Source organism: Pyxicephalus adspersus, chromosome 3 (assembly GCF_032062135.1).
Source record: "Pyxicephalus adspersus chromosome 3, UCB_Pads_2.0, whole genome shotgun sequence".
Taxonomy (NCBI): Eukaryota; Metazoa; Chordata; class Amphibia; order Anura; family Pyxicephalidae; genus Pyxicephalus; species Pyxicephalus adspersus.
In genome coordinates this window covers 71,969,500-71,990,667 of record NC_092860.1, presented here as the reverse complement: position 1 = coordinate 71,990,667, position 21,168 = coordinate 71,969,500, and the positions used below count along the sequence as shown (strand labels likewise).

At 35.4% G+C, this 21,168-nt stretch overlaps 1 protein-coding gene across 1 annotated transcript in view; it reads right to left on the bottom strand.

The window, feature by feature from the left end:
- MYO1F (myosin IF) overlaps positions 1-21,168 on the bottom strand; it is a 51,999-nt gene that overhangs the window by 17,137 nt on the left and 13,694 nt on the right. The window contains exons 3-17 of the mRNA XM_072405164.1: positions 15,660-15,749; positions 14,891-14,985; positions 14,279-14,366; positions 13,029-13,118; positions 8,771-8,902; positions 7,667-7,801; positions 7,424-7,556; positions 5,277-5,473; positions 4,541-4,621; positions 3,296-3,382; positions 2,189-2,275; positions 1,816-1,983; positions 1,529-1,614; positions 1,010-1,091; positions 543-649 (exon numbers count right to left, since the gene is read on the bottom strand). Of these exons, the coding sequence (XP_072261265.1) occupies positions 543-649; positions 1,010-1,091; positions 1,529-1,614; positions 1,816-1,983; positions 2,189-2,275; positions 3,296-3,382; positions 4,541-4,621; positions 5,277-5,473; positions 7,424-7,556; positions 7,667-7,801; positions 8,771-8,902; positions 13,029-13,118; positions 14,279-14,366; positions 14,891-14,985; positions 15,660-15,749 (1,658 nt within the window). The remainder of the gene's footprint in view (positions 1-542; positions 650-1,009; positions 1,092-1,528; positions 1,615-1,815; positions 1,984-2,188; positions 2,276-3,295; positions 3,383-4,540; positions 4,622-5,276; positions 5,474-7,423; positions 7,557-7,666; positions 7,802-8,770; positions 8,903-13,028; positions 13,119-14,278; positions 14,367-14,890; positions 14,986-15,659; positions 15,750-21,168) is intronic.

The following is a 21,168-nucleotide window of genomic DNA, read 5'->3' as shown; positions in this document are numbered from 1 at the left end:
CTTTTTTCATGCAACATGTTTTTCTAGGCCACCAACACGGCTTAATGTATATTGCTGGTATCTCTAGGCCACCTCCGCTTTTGAATTGTATGTTACCGGTATCTCTAGGCTTCCAACACAGATGTATTTTGATACTGAGATCTCTAGGACACCACCACAGTTTTATTTTTGCTATTTCTTTTTCTATGCCAGATTTATTTATGGTACTGATAAATTTAGGCCACCACCACAGCTTTTTTAAAGTGATTTTTCCACAATTAGCACAACCCCACATCATCGCTCCTTCTTTTATAGCAATATCACAAAAGCCCTTAAGGAGAAAAAAAATGAGTGCATAAATTCTGCTTTCATGTTTCCGCTTGTGAACAGTTCAAATCACTATTTTTTAAACTTGCAGAGCCAACTGCGTCAAAGTTGTTTCTTGCAATTGTTCTCAATGTACTACTTAGTGGTTTTAGACACATCTGCGCCTTACTTTAACTTTCTCTCTCAACACCCTCTAAATCACTGGCATGGGGCTTCCTTTAATAGTTTCTTTATACCTGCTCTCTTCCCAGTCCTTAGGTCTCTTGGTCTCATTTGGCTTAATACAACGAATGTAATGGGGTGTGCACTTCATCAGGGTATTTACAAGATCATTGGCTTGTTTCTGCAACAAAGATGAACAAGTTACATGGTAATACTAGATTACTGGATAATTATGCAAATATGAACCATTGCTTTAAAAAAATTGATGTCTTTTTTATCTAGGGGCAAGCAAAAAGGTACAATGCTCCCGGACATGTGTATATTCCCTCTTCATCGGATTATATTCAGTCACAAAATGAATAGCACGTCAATGCACTGAACATTGTGCATTCCTGTGCATTGCAGTTTGGTGCCAAATCCCCATGCTTGCAGCTAACACCACCAGGTTGTTGGCAGCAGTATTACTGGTATTATCCATATAGATATATTTAAAAATACCTATTATAATACTGAGAAAAGTTATGTATCAAAATACTTTTACCTTAATTTTTGAGCCTGCTGTTGTTGGTCTACTTTTCTTGTCTGTATCCAATTTCTCTGGGAAAAGACTCTGTATAAAAGTGCTAGACAGAAATACATTAGTAATGTAATTTCAGATATTAAACTGTTAGTATAATATATACTCATTTTTAGTGTGTGAAAGACTTAAGGGCACGGAAAACACTAAATTCTGATTAAAATAGCCAAATGGCATTAGGTTCTATTATATATCAGTCAGGGTCAGGGTAATATATTAAAAATAAAGATAATATAGTAGTTGGAAGTTCAACAAACAGTATATCTGCAGATACATTATCACACAACATTCTCAAACTGTAAGACAGACTTTTTAACGATAACAAGCTAAAATCTGGCTATTCTACTTACATAATAATATTATTTATAAAAGTAATCGCTTATTTGGCTTCGTTTGGCATTGTGTTAATTGCTCAAATAATGTACTGACCTAATGCTTAAATAATTAAAATTAAATAAATGTAGTAAAACATATCCTACTTACTACTCACTGCTCTGCATCAGTTCAATGAGGTCTATGAATAAAACATCTCGATTTCGCTCACAGAAACCCTCAATATCATATGATACCTGCAGGGACATAATAAAAGATTTTACACAGCCCTTTAGTGCTTATTTTATTATAATTGCCTAATTTATTGTTAATCAATACCCTACTGATTTACTGACAGCCATGCTAACATATTCTTATACATATAAAACATATTTAAGCACAGGCTTTCTTTCTCTTACATACATTGGTATGTTTGTTTTTTTTTTATTGTGATTTACCTTGCCAGCATAGTGGTGAATAACAAATCCAGAATTCCAGTTATTAAAATGTTCATGTGTCCCTACAGCAGCTTGGAGTTTTTGTAAAAGGGTCTGATCTGCACCCCCACCTGTAGCATGCATAGTGGCACATACATCATCAAGAACGCTCATGATTCCTGGAGGATTCTGGTCAGAAGAAGAACATTGTACACATTTCATTTTAATCATATGCCCTTTAAATTTGAAATTTTAACAGGAACTTTCATCGGTCAATCCGACTGCAGTGGAAATCAAATCATGTAATAATTATGTTAGTGGCCCCCAGTTTGACACATCATCAACATTCCTATTTTGATGTTTATGTTTACTCAGTGTTTAGTGTTATACTCACCAATTTGTTCTCAATGAGGTCACACACCACCTTATTATTAAAGTATTCAATTTGGGACCATTTGATGCCTTCTGCAACATATTCTTCCTAAATGAAGTTTAAAACAGAAATTACGAACACTAATACAACATTTTAGATTACATTTTATTCCTATAGTTCCTAAATACAATCAAATCTTAAAGAGAGTGAGGCTGACTAGTTTAGTTAACTTTTGTAACTGCTAGAGAAAGCAACATGTGCATTGCCTAAAGCTGTATACTAGCCTAGCTAGTTTTTTGAGTAGTAACAGCATGTATACTAGAACAGCCTGACAAAGAGCAAAATCTGCTTCTACCTTCATAAATATGGTAATTTTAAAAAGGCAACTAGGATTTAAAAACTAGATAATAAAACTGAATATCATACTGCCACTTTTAAGAAATATGCCACTATAAAATGTATCCTATTTTCTTAAAGAATATAACCTTATTTATTTATGTTTCATCATATTAACCTGAAAATCCAAAGGATATTTGATCAAATTTTAATTTTGAATTTAAGGGTAATTTATGGCTAATTGTAAGCTTTGTCATTACAGAGGTAAGGTGCAAGTGAACATATCCCAAGAGCAAAGAAACCTATTCTAGGTTTGTTTTTACAAGTCAGTTGACACTATACCATATATGGTGTGTATATATATATATATATATATTTATATATATATATATATATATATATATATATATATATATATATATTTATATTTACCTACACTATGCCTGTCTTTAAAAATACGGATTTGGATTCATAATTACCAAATCCAGTTGGATCCATCCATTCAACTGGATGTAATATCAGTTAAGATTTTTGTGTTCTGAGCACCTCAATTTAGCAACTATTTAATCAACTGACTTGCATTTTGTCATGCCTGACTTGCATTTTGTCATGAACATTTGAGATATGCTGGAAACATTACAAACACAGATCACAATGTTATTTTATTGAATATTGTAAACCTTGTTTAAAAATGTTTTATGCTCTGCATTTTTCCTATTTTCTATTCTATCTTGTGACATAAGAGTAAATACCATATTTAATGTGTAATCATACTAAGATAAAATGTTGTACCTGCTCAGCTTTTAACGTCAATTCAATGAAGATCTGTTGAAGTTTTTCATTCACAAAATTGATGCAAAATTGTTCAAAACCATTTTTCTGTGCACAACAGAGATTGGATAAATAGTTATTGGCTTGTGAAAATAATTTTCAAATTGCTTTAAATAAAATGTGGTCGTGTGTATAGTAGAATATTAACTATAGATATTTTATTACTTCTCATGGAATATTAGCCATTTTGACAACAATATAAAGTACAATTTTATTTATCTGTATGTTAATCATGAAAGTGGGCAGCATTGCGTTACTTCCTGGAGCTGGCAACTGGCAGAGATAACTTATCTCAAATAAGCTCTAATTATTTAACCTCTAGTGCTATAAACCTTTAGTGCCTTGGGATCGCAGTGGATTCTCAGAGCTGTAATCATTCTTGCAGCTCTGGGAATCTTGTTTGCGACCCCCTGCACTAGAGGTTAAATAAGGACAAGTATTCCCATTCAAAACCTCTAGTGCTCACTGATTGGATGAGGAACGCTTGCACACTGAGCTGATCAATGAATTTTTTTTTGCAATTTAAGCTCGATCTATGAATTTACTTCGGCCATTCTCGCTTACAATTTCAGTAAGCGAGAACAGCAGAATTCGCCACGAGATCGAGTTTTAAAAACTTGCTCACCCCTATGCTAGACATAAAACATATTGAAACCCAGGAACTATAATATAAAAAATATATTAGGTTTTAGGACTACAGAACATTTTCATCCCTCCTTTTCTGCCTGGCATAGAAGGAGATTGATAACAGTGTATAAGGGGCAACAAAAACAGGAATTTATCAGCTCACAATTTTAGTGTCAGAATTCACAGATATATTTTGAACAGAAGTTTATTGTTAGGGTTAGTTGGGCTAATAGTTTCTATGGCAAGGTAATTTGTATTTGTATATTAATTAACACTTTTTTGACAATGTTTAATTCACCTCTGAGAGTAATGAGAGTTTAGCACTGACATTTGTTCTATCTATCTGCTTCACATGCATTTTTGTGCGGGCAGCAAGCAAACAACTGGATAATTAGTAAAGATTTCCAGAAAGACAAAAAAAAAGTAATCAAGTAATTTAGGGTAGACCTGTAAAGCCATGTACAGACACCAAATGATTGTAAACCTTTGATGATGTAATGTCTGTACGGAACTTAACACATACATACACAGCTCAAATCGCTGTAAAACTGGAGAACCATACATAGCAAAGAAAAGTACCTGAAAAATTTCAAATCCATAAATATCCAATACTCCAATGCTGAATTCTTCACAGGGTTTTTGCATAGCCTTATTAACTGACTAGAAAAAACAACAAGACGTGGTCAGGTATACTACAAGAAAACCTAAAATAGTAGGAAGCTTAGGTAGAAAGTTAGACCAACACTATGGTGAACATACATGGTATCATTTTGATTGCTGTGAAGAACTGTGTAAATATTGTTTTAATCCATACTTGATCTGTTTGTGTTTAAAGTTGATTGTGGCATATAATTGTGAACCTAAATTTAATTTGGAATCTAATTTTTAATCCCCCATTTTTGCCTTACCTAATACACATAAATCTTTTCTGTAATATGTGCTAATCAGGCACTTAGTTCTCATCCTGGCTCCAGTCCTGTAATCATTTAGAGTGTTCAGTGAAATTCTAAGGGTTTATATACAGCAGGCAGTGCTGGTGACTGGAATCCTCAGTTTCTGTGGCTATACAGTAGTACACCTTGCACTACCAAATGGTTCCTGGGATTATAGACTGTGCAGAGGTGATTTTTACAGACATGACATTGTCAAATTACATTTAAGAAGAGAGAGCATGAAAAATTAGCAATGCTTGATCTCACATTTGGGTCTGCTTTAAAGTCCAAATGGCAATCTGTGTTTAGTGTCAAGCAGGCAAATATAAGGAAGAAATCCTATATTATCATCAGTGTGACCTATACATTTTCTATTTACTTACTTCCACAAGAAAATCAAACATTCGAGCATACAGAGCTTTGGACAGGGCATCTCTAGTGTAGGTGGCTTGTTCCACATTTAAAGTGACTGTGATGGACTCCGAACGTCCTCCCCACTTACTATCCATCTTGCGGCTGGTGAGTTTATCATTGAGGCGATCCTTGTCTATACCAAGCAGGTAGGCAGGGAAGGCCAGCACTAGAACACAATAGGAGGCATAACATTGCATTTGTTAACACATATAACTTTTTTTGAACCACGGCACATTTTTATCATTGAAAAAATCCAACAGCACGCCACAAATCCGAAATGTTACAAAATGACACTCTGTAGCTAATTCTCTTGTCTCTAAGAATAAACAAGGCACTTAAGCTACCTACTGCCACCCACTGACATGGAAGAGTATTACATTACTCTGCAGGTCACTACAGCACAGACACTCAACAATGGTAGTTGGATAACTTCCCGCGGTACACCTGAAGATCTCTCATGGCACACTAGTGTGCCACGGCACAGTGGTTGAAAATCACTGTACTAAGTAACACACATCAAAAAAATAACATAAAGAACAGGATTTCCTGTACATCTCTGGGGTATAATTTCTCACAAACAGACCACTGAGAATATAAATGTTTTGGTTCCTAGAAGGAATGTTACAAATACTCAGGAGTGGAAATCTTTGAACTATGAATGATAATTCTGTTGGAAACAAGAGATAGCAGACTTAGGGCTTGATTTAATAATGCTCTCTAAAACTGGAAAAGACAGACTTGCACGTCTGGGTAAGAACATGGGTGATCCTGCAAACTGAGAATGGATCTGGTCCAGGAATGTGAGCATTTGGCATAATAGCAAAAAATAAATATATATTATATTATCCAGTGCTGGAGAACTTTAAAAAAAACCTTAAATGTAAACCTCAACTTTCTAAATCACAAAAAATAGATGACCATTCTTACCTTCCCATTCTATGACCCACTTCTCTACAGCTTATCTAATAAGGTTCTCACTTAATATTCTATGTGGCTATTTCGGAGATTGGGTAGATCCCACCCTTCCTAAAGACTGTCCTAAAAATGTAACTGTTTGGCCTCTTCCAAGTTTTCAGGTGAAAACTGAACGGTTTTTCATTCCTGGGTGTTTGCAGTAATGTTCTTCTTGCAGAGGAGGAAAAGCAACTGTATTGGAAAAAGCAATATGCCACTTCCATGAACCATGCTGCAAGCGCAACCCAAGTGCAACTAAGTGCAAACACAAGTTCCCAAATGCATGGCTTATAACAAGTGTGAAAAGGGCCTCAGGGCAAAGCAAAAAAGTATCATTGCCAGTACTTCAAGCCTGCAGCATCCATGCAAAATTTTTACACAAATAACGCACCATGTTTTTAGTGTTAACCGGCACTCACCCATGTTACTAATTTAAACTCAAAGTTTATGGGATTTAGGAGGCAGCATATTGGAAACCCATGTTGTACAGGTCATTGTTGTCCAATAAATAATTTGGTGTATTTGAAAGCCAGGTAGTAACAGTACATCTGGACATTACAGTGTATGTTTTTAAACAGAGTCAGCCACAATTTCATTTTGTCTTTTAGTTTTGCATTAGTGATTATAGTAAAACTGCAGTCTTACACTTAGGGCTCTGTTTATAAAACAGGGATTCTGACCCTCAAACATTCCCTGGTGGAAAATAAATACTGCTATTGAAACACATGGATCTTGAAGATTCCCACAAGGGAATGTCTGATTCCTTGTTTTGGCATGATGTTAAAAGCCCTGGGATGTTAAAAAAAAAAAATAATAATACTTTTCAGTAACAGAGTCTTTGTTTTAATTCCTGGATATAACCAGACAATATATTGTTTATTCTGTGTTCAAGTCAAGGACACAAATAAAACTACTGGCACTTCCAGTGTAAACCATATGTGCATTCACTGGAGATTGTGGTTGCAGATAGCATGTCCTTTTAACCAAAGCACACAACATTAAAGGGAAAAAAAACTCTCAATAGTAAGACTGCAGTATTCAATAATGCATAGCTGTACCTAGAGTAGTTACAAAAGGCAGAAATGAAGGCAGCTCTGTAATTATTAATTATTGATATAATAAAAAAAAATGATACTATAATAATAATAATAATGCTACTTACAGTCAGCACATTCCACCATGGCATAGTTTCCTTGTTCTTGGAAGCTGATGTTCCCCAAATGCAAGATGCCTGCTGTTATTTGTAGGACCATCTGCTGGTGCTCTCCAGAAATGCCAATGACTTGCATGGCGTTCTAGTAAAACCAGATGTGGACAGAGTCATGGACAAATCATACAAGTAATTACAAATTATTCCATAAATTGCTCATTCCGATTCTTGGATGCAAAATTAGGAATTGTTTACCATCATTTCTTGAAAGTCACTTTTATCATCTGTCCCATCTACTTTGTAAGTATCCCACTGATTCAAGTAGAAATAGTAATCTGGATTCATAATGCCCAAATTTTGTTTTAGCTCTTGTGAAGCTCCCTCTATTAGCTGTAAAAGATAAGAAGAAATCAGTTTCTTGCTTTAGCTACACCTTTACATGCCACTAATACAAAAAAAAATGTATTACTATTATAATAACATTTTAATTTGATATCATAATATTATAAAATATACTGAACATATATAAAATGCTTTTTACATTGGGTTTAGGCATTTGACATTACATTTCTCACCTTTTCTTCTACCTCCACCCTAACCACAGCTAAACTGTAACTTAATCAATCATTAAAATATAGAATGTCTGTGTCTTTTACCTAATCTTCCTAGTTCTGTTATATTTACAAGCTCTGTTAAAAATGTAATTGACGATCATTGTTACCGCTAATGTCACAATCAGAGTTAATCCGAGATGACCCGAGTGACCACAAAAGGTCATTGGTGCATGGATGCCCAGGCCACATTTAGCAGCCTCAGTTATTACCTGTCAACAAAACAGCTCTTTAGGATCTATTTATAAAACAGTAAATCTGATGGTACACTTTACCCGGCTAAAATGTTTCAGGTCTAGTGTTCGATTTTCCACCAGAGAATGTTGCTAAGTGTCAGATTCACTGTTCTATAAATATATATTCTTGATACACTGGTTTAATTGAAAAAAAAACATCTATTTTCATTATAGACTGACAAATAGCTTTATGTTTCTGGTCTGCGGACACCAATAAACAAGAAATGGGCATGCTCAAAGCAAAAGGCATCAACATACCATGCTCATCAGTGTAAATGACCACTCAAAGGCAACACAGCTTTGAAATGTGGTACCAATACACAATGAGATGCCAAATAGTGCAGTGACTATTTGAGTAACACAGTAATATTTGGCATCCATAATATCTGAAGGTTGAGCTGCTGTTTACCACTAAACATGCTAAATAAATAACCTCATACATTTAAAATAGCACACAGCAAAAAACATTTCATATAAATTATTTGTGTTTCCACACTATTCTATATATTTACCTGGTAAAAGACATGAAAATTACGCTCACTTTCATTCTGGCTAACAACACGGGATTTTTCCAGCAGAAAGTTTGATATTTTGCCTCCATCTGGCTCCCCCCCGCGGCTGAATTGTATTTCAAAGTATTTACCCTGCCAAAAAAAAAAATTATGATAGCTGGATGTGTTGCTGCAGTGATTTTTTTTCATAAGCGATGATTAGTAAATACCTGTCTTTTTTTTCGTTCCTAAATCTCCCTTACTGCAAAAAAAATGTTCCAGTTTCTATTTGTTGACATATGTTAGTCTAGACACAGCCTTACCCTACAAGTGCAGTGGTTTCTACATCATTTGTTCATAACAATTCATATAACATCATTCAGCATACAAGATGCTGTAGACCATTAAACAATTTCCATTTTATGCTCAATGAACTTTTAAAATTTATAGGACCATGAATTATAGGACCAAGTGAAGCAGTAGCCATTGTTTACAAAGATTTTAAGAGGGATGTGTACAAGTATCCATGTTGTTTTACATTTTTAAGTTTAAATAGATTTGTTCTTGGTACATGACCTAAATGGATCTGAACTAAAGGTTTAAGCTCTCTGAGATGGGTAAATAAAAAACAAGGAGCTGAAATAATTACAGTGCTTTTCCAAGAAAAAATACTGTTACAACTTTTTTTAGCTGACAACTTAACTAAAATCTAAGGCTTTGATCATATCAATTTTCTTACAATGGATGATTCAAGCTCCAGTTGAGTGATGTATTTTTTCAGGTATAAATATGTCATATGACAATAGGTTTTTAGTTCTCTAATCACTGTCCTGGAACTGGAAATTTGTCAAGGACACAAAAACATTTCAGCTCGTCTGTTATACATTATACACCTCCTACAGCAGGGGTCCACAACCCTCGGTCCATGGCCCACTAGAGTCTCATGGCTCAGGAGAAAGACACACCAGCAAGAGCCGCTGGACCACGTCTGCTGTATGCATCGCAGGCTCAGGGTGGTGGGAGAGTGGGTGGGTTCTGGCATCATGACATCACTCTTAAGGGGGAATTTTCTTCCCCTTTAAATGACATAAGGCTCCGCGCGCATACGTGGTCCGGAGTCTGTGAGATTAGTGGCCTGCAAGCTCCAAAAGGTTGAGGAACACTGCCCTACAGCTTGCCTGGTATTATAACTTTACAATAAAGTCCCAGTTTTGGTGAGAAAATCAACAAACCTGGTGAACTTTATGAACAGCAGGTATTTTATCAAACCTTGCAGGTTTTTACTTTTTCAGTTTCTTAACATGTGTCACTTTTTTTTTCAAATTGACTGTGAAGGCTCTGTCTTTACAATAACCAAATAAATAAATTTAGGGGCATTCCACATATACTCAAGTATAAACTGAATTTTTGTATTTTTAGGCACTAAAATGTAATTAGAAAAAAAGAATCTTGGTTTATACGCAGGTCACACCAGTAGATGCCACTATGTCCCCATGTAAACTTTGTAGGAAACGCTTGCAGTTATTAAAGAGATTGGTATACACTTTTGATGTGGACACAGAGTCATTTACTGCTGGCCAATAGCCATGCAAAGAAAATATTTGACAGCAAATGGCCTATCATTCCTATTTAACACATTTCATTATTCTGCAAAAAGAGAAAGGAAGTAAGGAGTAAGCTCATTTGATTTTTTTTTCATAACATGGATTAGTTATTCATGTTAATTTTTTTCTATTTATACTGTTTTCAGTGTTAGCAGTGATGGCTGTATTTAGTGTCCCACAAGTCAAAGCAAGTTGCCTGTATTAGGTAAAAATAAGTACCATGTTTTGTATTTAGATATACATATATATGCAGTATTTAGGAAAAAGCGTCAAACAGAAAAATGGTCTCCACTTTTTGTTCTTCACTTTTAGAATGTCATATTAATTTAGGTGAGAACAAGTTTTGTTTCCTGATAATTAAACCTGGAGAATGAAATTACTATATTTTCTCTACAGTGGTTATCAGAAACATTATTACTCCAAAGTAAAATACAGTATTTTCTCAATTTCTCTCAACAGACAGGTAGCTAGCATAAAAAAGAGAGGAAAAAAATCCTGTTCAACCAGAAATACAAAGTTGCACATGCAACTGTTAAATGAAGGCAATGACACTCACCACACCAGACAATGAAATAACATTCAAGAGTGATACAAGTAACTAACAAGCTATAATACATGAAACCAAAGGAAACAGGGAGCAAAGGGTTACATCATAGACCATTCCTAGGGGACATATAGGGACATCCCAAATCATACGATGACCATCAAAGTGGGATTTCAAAGAGGAGTAAACATTAGAGTTTAGAATCCCAACAGTACATATTTGGAGAATGAAATTTGCAGGAGAGTGATGATCACTGCGTGCAGAAGAAGCCCTTGGAACTTGACATTGCCTCTGAGGAAGCATGGATTTTCCTGTAAGGAGTATGAGACTGTTCTACAAGTAAATCGAGACCCAGACAGAGCAGGGATCTGGAAGGTCTAATGGGTGATAAAGTATTAGAATCCTTCTTAGCAATAGGATGAAGCAGATACCCTCCTCTATAGGTGGCACCAGCCCACAGGATAAAATCCAGTAGGGAGTACATCTGCGCACAGAGGACCAGAGTGCTTCCTGACAAATCAGGGAGTATTTGCAAGGATAGCTCCATCATAATGTATCATCTGTTGCTTCTCTAAGTTCCACCCAGTGGAAACAAGCAGTCAGAAAGGGATGAGGATGGTGAAAGAATATATGTATGTAAACTGCCGTTGGGTGGTTCTGACCTTTCTGCAGTTGGTTATAATAAAAGCAATAATACCAATCAATTATAAAGGCAGCATGGTGGCTCAGAGGTAGCACTCTGGCCTTTCCAGCACTAGGTCCCAAGTTCAAATCTTGGCCAGGACATTATCTGCATTAAGTTTGCAGTTTCTCCCCGCGTCTGTGTGGGTTTCATCCCAAAAACATGCAGTGAGGTTAATTGGCTTCCCCCAATATATACAATATATACAGACCTAAGACTCTATAAATGACATATGACTATAGTAGGGACATTAGATTGTATGACCCTTTGAGGGATGGTTAGTGACATGGGTATGGACTTTGTACAGTGCTGTGTAACATGATGGTGATATATAAATACTGTGTAATAATAATAATCAATATAAATGTGCTTTGAAGTGTTAGAGAAATTCAGCAGGGGACCTAGGGTCCAGAGACTAGCTCCTGCCTGATAACATTGAGGTGGAAGGCCTGGATCCTCCACCAAAAGCAGGCAAAATCAAAGTACCTGACAATATACATATGAGAATTACACTGCCTGTGTCCAGAGCTGTAGCATGAGTGCACAAGGTTGGCTACACTTCCTATACTTGCAGGGTCCTTTGCCCAGAAATTCTCAGCCAGTGGTTCTCCATCAGGCCAGACCTCCCAACAGCTCGTTGTCATACCTGTCCTTCATCATATTAAGAAGATTTGGGAAGGGGGGCAACTTTTGCTTTTTTTAAATCAAAGACATGTCTGGCCACAACAACTCTGACCTCAGAAGCCCTAGTGGCTGTGTTTTTTTACTATTTTCTTAATATTGGTTTAGTGATAGTGTCTTTGTGTTAAATACTCCAGGTGACAAAACACCACAATATGTTGCATATTGTTTTTGCCTCTGCACCAAGAGATTTGTTTTAGCAAAAAAAAACTCCATTTGCAAGGAATGCCTCCAATTTGGCCTAGTATGCACCAAATGTGCTTATCACTATTATTCATTTTTCATATTACTTACTTTTCTTTTATTTCTTTATGTATACAGTACAAAAACAAACAACATGACACAATAGGTCTGGTTCATACTCCCAGACACAATAGCATAAAAAAGCAGTGAGGGTGCTCACTTGGCCTTTTGTCCCAAGTCCTCACAGAACATTATTGATCTATCAGCTACTGGTGACTACTTTTACCAAATATTTGCAAATGATGCTAGATCTGGGGTTATATCACTAATGAAGCCTCATGCAGAGTAATATATGTCACACAAGTGCTTGTGTACAGCTAGCTGAAAGTCTCCAATGGTGGAAAATTTTGCCTTTAATTGCCATCATTTCAGGTTACTGATACCAGAAGATTTGTGGGATTTCCTGTTATTTTTTTTTACAATTAATTTTCCCTTATTGTTTAGTTGCAGTTATTGTCTGCCCAGGGTTACATCATAGACCATTCCTATTGTCATCAGTTATTGATCTACTATTCCACAACTTACAAATCGACTTGAATTGTTGTTCCTGACTGTTTTAGCATTTCCAAATGCTTCAAGAAGAGGATTGGACTGAAGAATGATGTCTTTTACATGCTGGGAAATAAGAACAGGTAAAATGATGAAACATTACATAAAGATATAAAGAAATCCAAGGATATACGATGTTTATTTCAGCAGGACTGGGTGACATTTTACAGTTTTAGCATACATTTCAGCCAACTAATCTAAGGGCAATAGTATGTTGGTTGGTTTGGATTATCCTGACCAAAAGTTTTTTTACCTGAGACAACATTGGTGGCAGAAATGCTTGCTTTGAACAAAAATGCATGAATGCGTAGGCCAATGTTGTATTGATAATTTTGAAGCACATCAGGTTTCAGTATAACATTTATGTCCATCGTCTCATGTCATGTAGCTGTATATGACCATAAAGTTCAGATAACTACTAATATATGCACAATGAATTGGTGAAACATGAAATGACTGCATCAATGTTCGTCACTATCTAGGAAACCAGAGTTTTCAAAATGAAATTTCTGTAATGTTACCCTACTTACTTTCTCTATACAAGTCTCCATTGACAACAGTATAAGTTATATAAATAAATTAATTAATTAATTTGACAGGCCAATCCAAGCACAGTAAGTATATGTTTATTTTTGTGTCATTATTTATTATACTTAAAAATCTATTTGATACATTTACACATGATAGTGTGCCTAAATAAATAGTAGGTTAATTTCTGACCTAACTTACTACCAAAATTACTGTATGTACCACATATGGCACCAAAGATCTTAATTACATTATTGGAACCATCATTGGAGCCATAAAACCAGCGGTTGCTTTGGAATATATAATTATAACTTATTATAAGATTTCATTTATAATGATTAATACATTTATTATAAGTATAATTTATTTTATTATTCAATGCATTCCTCTAGTTACATCAATCATAAACAGCCCATTTAATCAGTATTCCAGCAATATGAAGACCTGAGGATCACCAAGGAATATAATTATTGTTATGATAATAGTCTATAATACTGAGAGGTAAATTAAACAAAAAAAGCAAAGCCTTTCAGCTATGCCATATAACGTAGCAAATATGTAATAGTTTTTGTGTTTTTTATTTTAGTTGGTTACCTATATTGCCAGCACTGTAAAATACATCAATGTTTTTCATGTAAAACAATGATTAATAAAAAAGATATTAGTGCAATATGATGCCTGATGATGATTCACAATACCTGCACTTTGCTTCCTCCTCCAGACACTTTGGATATGTAACCCATAATGTACTTAGCAGCCACAGTTTTTCCTGCTCCACTCTCACCACTGGAAAAGCAATAGTGAACGTGACATTTAATTTCCTCACTGAAATAAATATATGATTAACACTGAACACAGATTATTATATATCTGATATACAGAAACTCTCCTTCTGCCTTGTTTTTCCTTATTTTGTTTTCTGTAAGGAAGCAGTGATCGGTATGCAGAGGCCTCATGTGCAATCTAATTCAGATCCAGTAGGGGGCATGTTGGACCTATGCAATGTGACTACTGCTTTCACATAGAAGGCAAAGATTTCATTCTGCTTTTGCAGGAAGGGAACATGGTTTTCTTCTTAGCTGTGGCGAGTTTGGAATGAAAAACAAACTGTAAGAACACCCTTTTCTTTTGATTTACCAGGAATGTGGTTATCTTAAAATGAAGGCACAATTAGGCTTTAAGGTGTAAAGATAATAATATTGATAATAATTATATAGTTTGTAAAGATTGTAAAGTAATACTGTTTAAGGCAGGAGCATAAAAATATAAAGCATAAAAGAGCATATAAAAAAAAAAGAAAATACACTTACCTGATAATGACACATTGGTTCTCACAATCAATCAACATATTACGATACATGTTGTCTGTTAATGCATAGATATGAGGAGGATTCTCATACTGCGCCTGAGAACAAAAGGTGTATAAATCAATTGAAATTACTTGACAGAGTTACTTTTAACCAAGGAAAACCTTTCCTGAGGGCAGTGTATTAAGGTATCAATGCTCAGAATATATTTCCTTAGAAACACAGTATTAAGTGTTATTATGCAAATCTCTGTGACATATTTGGCGGATCAAATGATCACATTAATATAATAATAATTATATTGTTATTAACTTGTATTTATATAGCACCAACATTTTACCCAGTACTTTAAAAAGTCTTTTGTCACATCACTAACCGTCTCCGAGAGGTGCTCACAATCTAATGTTACTGCCATAGTGATAAACATAGCTTAAATCAATTTTGAGGGAAAGCCAATTTACCTACCTGCATGTTTTTGGGACCTGTGAAGAAACCAAAGTTCACAGAGGAAACTCACACAAACACAGGGACAACATACAAACTCCATGCTGTCTCCTTGCCGAGATTCAAAGCTGGCACCTTAGTGCTGCAATGGCAAGGGTGCTAGCCACTGAGCAAACCATGCCACCCTGTCATTTAATTCACTGTTTTGGTACAAGTTACAGAGTATGTATACATTTATGACCAACAGCTAAAATAAAACATACTGTTTAGAAAAAAATACATTTATTTATTAACCCTAAAATATATGTGTATAGACTGGATAACTTACAGCACCCTGGTATAATTCAATTTCTCGATCTGTAAAATAAGGCATCTGCTTAAATGGGTTAACAGAGATTAGCACAGAGCCTATGTATGTCTGGTAACAGAGTTAAGGAAAGGTTAAGCCTTTATATAGACACAATTTACAGAAACACATACATGTGTCATAGTGTCTAGTGGTGCAAATGATCTGTTGGGATCTCTGAAAAATTATTTTTAGGTCTCACTAAGCCTGTGCTAAAACATATTTACAATTGACAGTATTTGACCAGTGGTACTCCTGTGCTTGGTGGTCATTAAGAAGAATTCCACCCCTACAAAAAAATGGTGGCATACCACTGACTCTTCTATGTAACATTAACCCCAGCACTATGAGGAAACCTAGGGTTTTAAGAAACTCTGGTTGAGGATGTCTGCCTTAGACAGTTGAATTCAATATACTTCAGTTAAAGTTAAGGATTTAAGGATGTCTCATATCTGGGCTTATGCAAGAGTTTAAAGTCTAAGTGGATCAAATGCCCCTTGCAGTATGACATTTGTTGCATTCAGCTGCTTGATCCTATAGACCTTATAACAGAGACTTTTCTTCTACGTATAACCACATAAAATGCACATAAATATACCTATAGTTAAATGAACCAATGTACAGCTGCTGTCTTGCCCATTGGTGCCCCATAATAGACATATCTCTTTCTTAAAAAAAGACCCTTCCCTAATGTAGCTAGAAAAGACAGCTATCCACTTATCTAGCTACCACTACTAAATAACATGTGTGATGCAAAATGAAACTATTAACAATTAAACCACAGGTATGTTTGCTCATTTCCTGCAATATAATATTACAATTTAGTTCTATTTTATTATTTAAAAAAAGAAAAATAATTAAACGCTGTGCTAAAACATACTTTTCTGTTAACATATACCAGACCTACTCACATAAACCTGATCAATGTTAATGTAATCATTAGGTTGTGTCTGTGTGTCAACAAATATTTGTGCTGCCCAAAAATATGTGTCATAGTCATTAATAAAACCATCTGCACAGGCTACCTCTTCCTCCATCTACCTCAGTTGCCCATTTAAGGACACAGTTACAGTGAACCACAGCTTCTCTCTTCTACATTTTCCTCCCACACACCCCAGATCTGTTAACTGAACTGCTAAATGTGCATATCCTGCTACTGGAAGTTACTCATTAGATGTTGGCGTAGATAGGATTTTGTTTTTGTCTTTATCATCTTACAGCAATCAATATTTTATTTCAAACATTGGATTCAGTAGTACTGTAGTGGCATATTGCAACCCACCCAGTCCATGATCATAATCTGGCTGCTTTTTTATACCATAAAACTGCTTTACCCCTAAAAAAAAATGAAAATCACATCAAGTATGTTCAGGAAGATCACATAGATTTATCAGATAAGATCCCTTAATTAATTGCCATTTTATTTGCTGTAGTTGATGGTCATTACTGTTACTATTGTTGTCTTTTCTGATACAACTAACAATTTGATGAATAAATTCTTGTATCCAATGTCCACATCTCCCTCACCATCTACCTGTCCACTTGACACAATCCCCTCTGATCTACTCTTTGCCCATTCCTCCCCCAGCACTAACTAAATTCAGCCTATCCATTGATATGTTCCCCTTAGCCTTCAAACATGCCAATATTCTACCTATCCCGAAGAAACCCTCACTAGACCCCTTCCTACTTTCTAGCTACAGTCCTATCCCTCTCCACTTGCCTCCAAACTTCCTAAACGCCTTGTCTATGAAAGACTGACTATCTGAACATCAACTCTCTACTTGATCTTCTCCAGTTTGGCTATCAAGCTCCACATTCCACCAAAACAGCCCTTACTAAAGTGGCCAATGACGTCATCAGAACCAAGTTTTAGGGCAACCTTTCCCTTCTCCTACTGTAGATCTTTCCTCTGCTTTTGATACCCCCTTCTAATCCAAATCATGAACTACATCATTTATCAGGGTATCAGTGAGAATGCTCTTTCTTGGTTTGTTTCCTACCTGTCTGACCACTTCCTTAAGTTTCTTTCAATGGTAATTCCTCCTCTCCCACTCTCCTCCTTGTTGGTGTGCCCCAATGGTCAGTTCTTGGACCGCTTCTCTTTTCTCTGTACGCCTCCTCACTTGACAAGCTCATATCCTTCTTTGGTTTATATTACCATGTGTATGCAGAGGACACTCAAATCTGTCCATCCCTTACTTGTCTCCCTCAGTCACTTTCACCCCTTTTGCCACATCCCCAAAATCTGCCCCAACCTGTCCCCAGAGACCACCAAACTTTTTGTACATGTTCTTATTATATCTCTTGTCATCTCTCTCTGGACTACTGTAACATCCTCCTCTCTGGTATTCCACTAACCCAACTCTCTCCTCTAAAATCTATCATAACTTCTGCAGCCAGATTTATCTATCCTTCTCACCACTGCTACTCTGCTGCCTCTTTTTGCAATTTTCTACACTGGCTTCCATTTCACCTTAGATGCAATTTCAAGCTCCTGTGCTTTTCCTTCAAATCCCTCCAAAATTCAAAGCTTTGCTTCTGAAACACCAGACAACCAGACACCAGAGGAATATTACATTATTTTGCTTTTCTCTTAGGCCAAAACAAAGTTAGTGCATTTTATGTACAATCCTTATTTGGAACGAATTATATACTTGTATGTGCATTGTAAGGACCTGTTGCATTATCTAATAATTAGGCCTTTAGGGGAAAGTAGTGTTTACCATTAAACTTATTAAAAATATATTTTTCAATAAAATAAAACAGAAAAACTAAATGATATAATCCAGCTTGTTGCCTGTTCTGATGAAAGGAACAATTTCATCAAATAAACTCATGTATCCAATGTCCACAGTTTTGAGCACAGATCCCACCATAATGTTTGCTGAAAGCAAAATAAAAAAAGTGAAATTCTGTCAACACAAATGATAATAAAAGTACTTTAATGTTGGGCCACATTGTGCTTTTCTTTTGGGTTTTAGCCCCTCCTATTGTTGTCCTAATTTTGAAGGGACGAGGGGTATAAAATATGTGATTTTGAGGTGTGCGAGTTTTTGAGATACGACAGTCTTTTATAGAATTGTACACTATTTACTTACTTACATCTTGTTATATAACTAGAATGATTTCCAACAATCCCCCTGTTATTCTTCATTCTGTGAATGGAATCTGAAATGTACCTTTGGAAATTTCAAAGGATGTTTCTTTTCTTGTTTCAAATGGTCTGTGTCACTACTGTCTTATGCATCATTTCTAGTCATCATATGCCTTCCTCATTTCATGTTTCCTCATATTTCCTTTTTGTTTAATTTTGTATTTGTTACTTTGCCATCCTAAAAAAAATTGTTTCCAAAAAGTATACTAGATAAACTATAAAAGATATACTAGATATATACTAGATATACTATAAAAGTACCTCTATTTTTGTATTTTTATATTTTAAATATAATCTAGGATATAAAATTCAACAGTGAGCTCATTCATCCTAGTTATTCACCTGATCTTGTTAACAGGATGGCATTTTTTGTCTTTGCAGTTGCAGCAGGATGATGAATCTTAGATTTTCAACCAAGTCATCAATTATGTCTTATACTTCCAGATAGTTTCTATTACAAGTTCTACCATTTCATCTCAGGTACCAATTACAATAATTCTGATTAAAGCATAATCAACAGTCCAAGTCATAAACCAAGAGGACATCAACTTTACCTTCTTTAGCTGTGCATGGTGGTAAGTACTATTTTATCCAAATTGTCTTTGTCATTTGTTGTAGCAATGGTGAAGCAAGAAGAGGCATTACTAAAAAGAGGTTCCTGGATGTGAATCATACATAAAGTTATGTGAAAATTCACCCACTTTGAATTTTAAGATTTGAAGAGCAGGGCATATGGTCCTTAGCAGGTCCTAAAATTAGATACAAACTCAACATAACAACAACACATGACATATTACACCATATAATTATTTATTTAGCAAGGACTAAGTTAAAATGCATAGGCATTTTCTGAAAAGTTAGGTTTACCCTTACCACTTCCATAGGAAGAGGTTATAAAGCAGCCAGGTGCTGCTAATCAAATGCACTTGAATGATTGATCACTAGTAAGTGTGACCACCCCTAAAAACAGACATTTTGGCAGTTTGCTGACATCAGTGATTGATATTAGAAAAGCTATTTTTTCTGGCTATCTTGGAAAACTTTGAAGTCCATTTCCAAACATAGTTACACAGCACAGCTAGCCAGGTGGATAAAAGTTCATCAAGTTTAACCACTAGAGAAATAAACACACTAGAAACCAGCATATCTCAGAAAACCATATATACATAGTTTATCTGAACAAACAATCTGAACTCCATCATTCTACAGCAAGAAAGATAATTCACAAGAAATTCCACTCATGACAGTTGCCAATTACCCAAGTTTAGTGCAATCATCAGGGAAAAAAATCCTGAATAGATCCATATTAGATTCTACAAGCTTTATTTAACATGTTAAATGTTAACATGGTAAATGTTAAAGTTCATGACAATTTGAAATTTGAAAAAGACTGAACAAGTATAGGTTGTTTGGCAGAGTTGCCAGGAGAAAGCCTCTTCTTTCTAAAAGGAACATGATAGCACATCTTAGTTCAGGTAAGCAATTCATTCATCATTTCAGTTCATAGTTATTAAATCGATCATAAACTCTTTTGTATATCACAGTTTTCTAGAGACAAATGTGAGACCATCTGTGCTAAAATCAACAGCTAAAGCTTGGCCAAAATTTGGTCATGCAACAGGACGATGATCCCAAGTACATGAACCTTAAAAGAAAAACAATCAAGGTTCTTCAATGACCCAGTCAAAGTCTAGACACAACCCTATCAAAATGATGTGACGGGACCTTAAGAGAGAGGGTGGATAACCAAATGCATGCAACTCATAAATGTACCTCAAAAACTGAAGCAATGTTGTAAAGAATAAGGAACCAAAATTCCTATACAATGATATGAGACCACTAAAGTCAGACAGAAAATGATTACTTCAAGTTATTACGGCTAAAATTGACTCTACAAGCTCATGGGGGTGTACCTATTTTTTACATAAGGCCTCTCGAAGTTGGCTTAATTTTTGTAAATAAATAATCACACTGTGGAATCCTTTGATCCTGCTAAGTACCAGATGATTTTTTTAAAAACTTCTAGAAGTGTGAGTACTTTTTTTCACATGACTTTATGTACAGTAATCTTCCTGTTAACCCACTTGATAAGATTTTTTGGAACCACCTCTTCAATAAAGGTTTTCGTGTACTTAGATTTAGAAGGCTGTGCGATTGGTCTGTAAATCGGGGACAATTGGAGTTGAGTTTTCTACAATATGATACTAAAGAACAGCCTTACCCTTCACATGCTACTATTTACTGTTTTTCATTTAGGCGAAGACCCACCATATACTTATTTGAAGGTGTTTAAAGTCCAGTCCATTTCCATTTTTTTTTTTTTGCTTGAAGCCA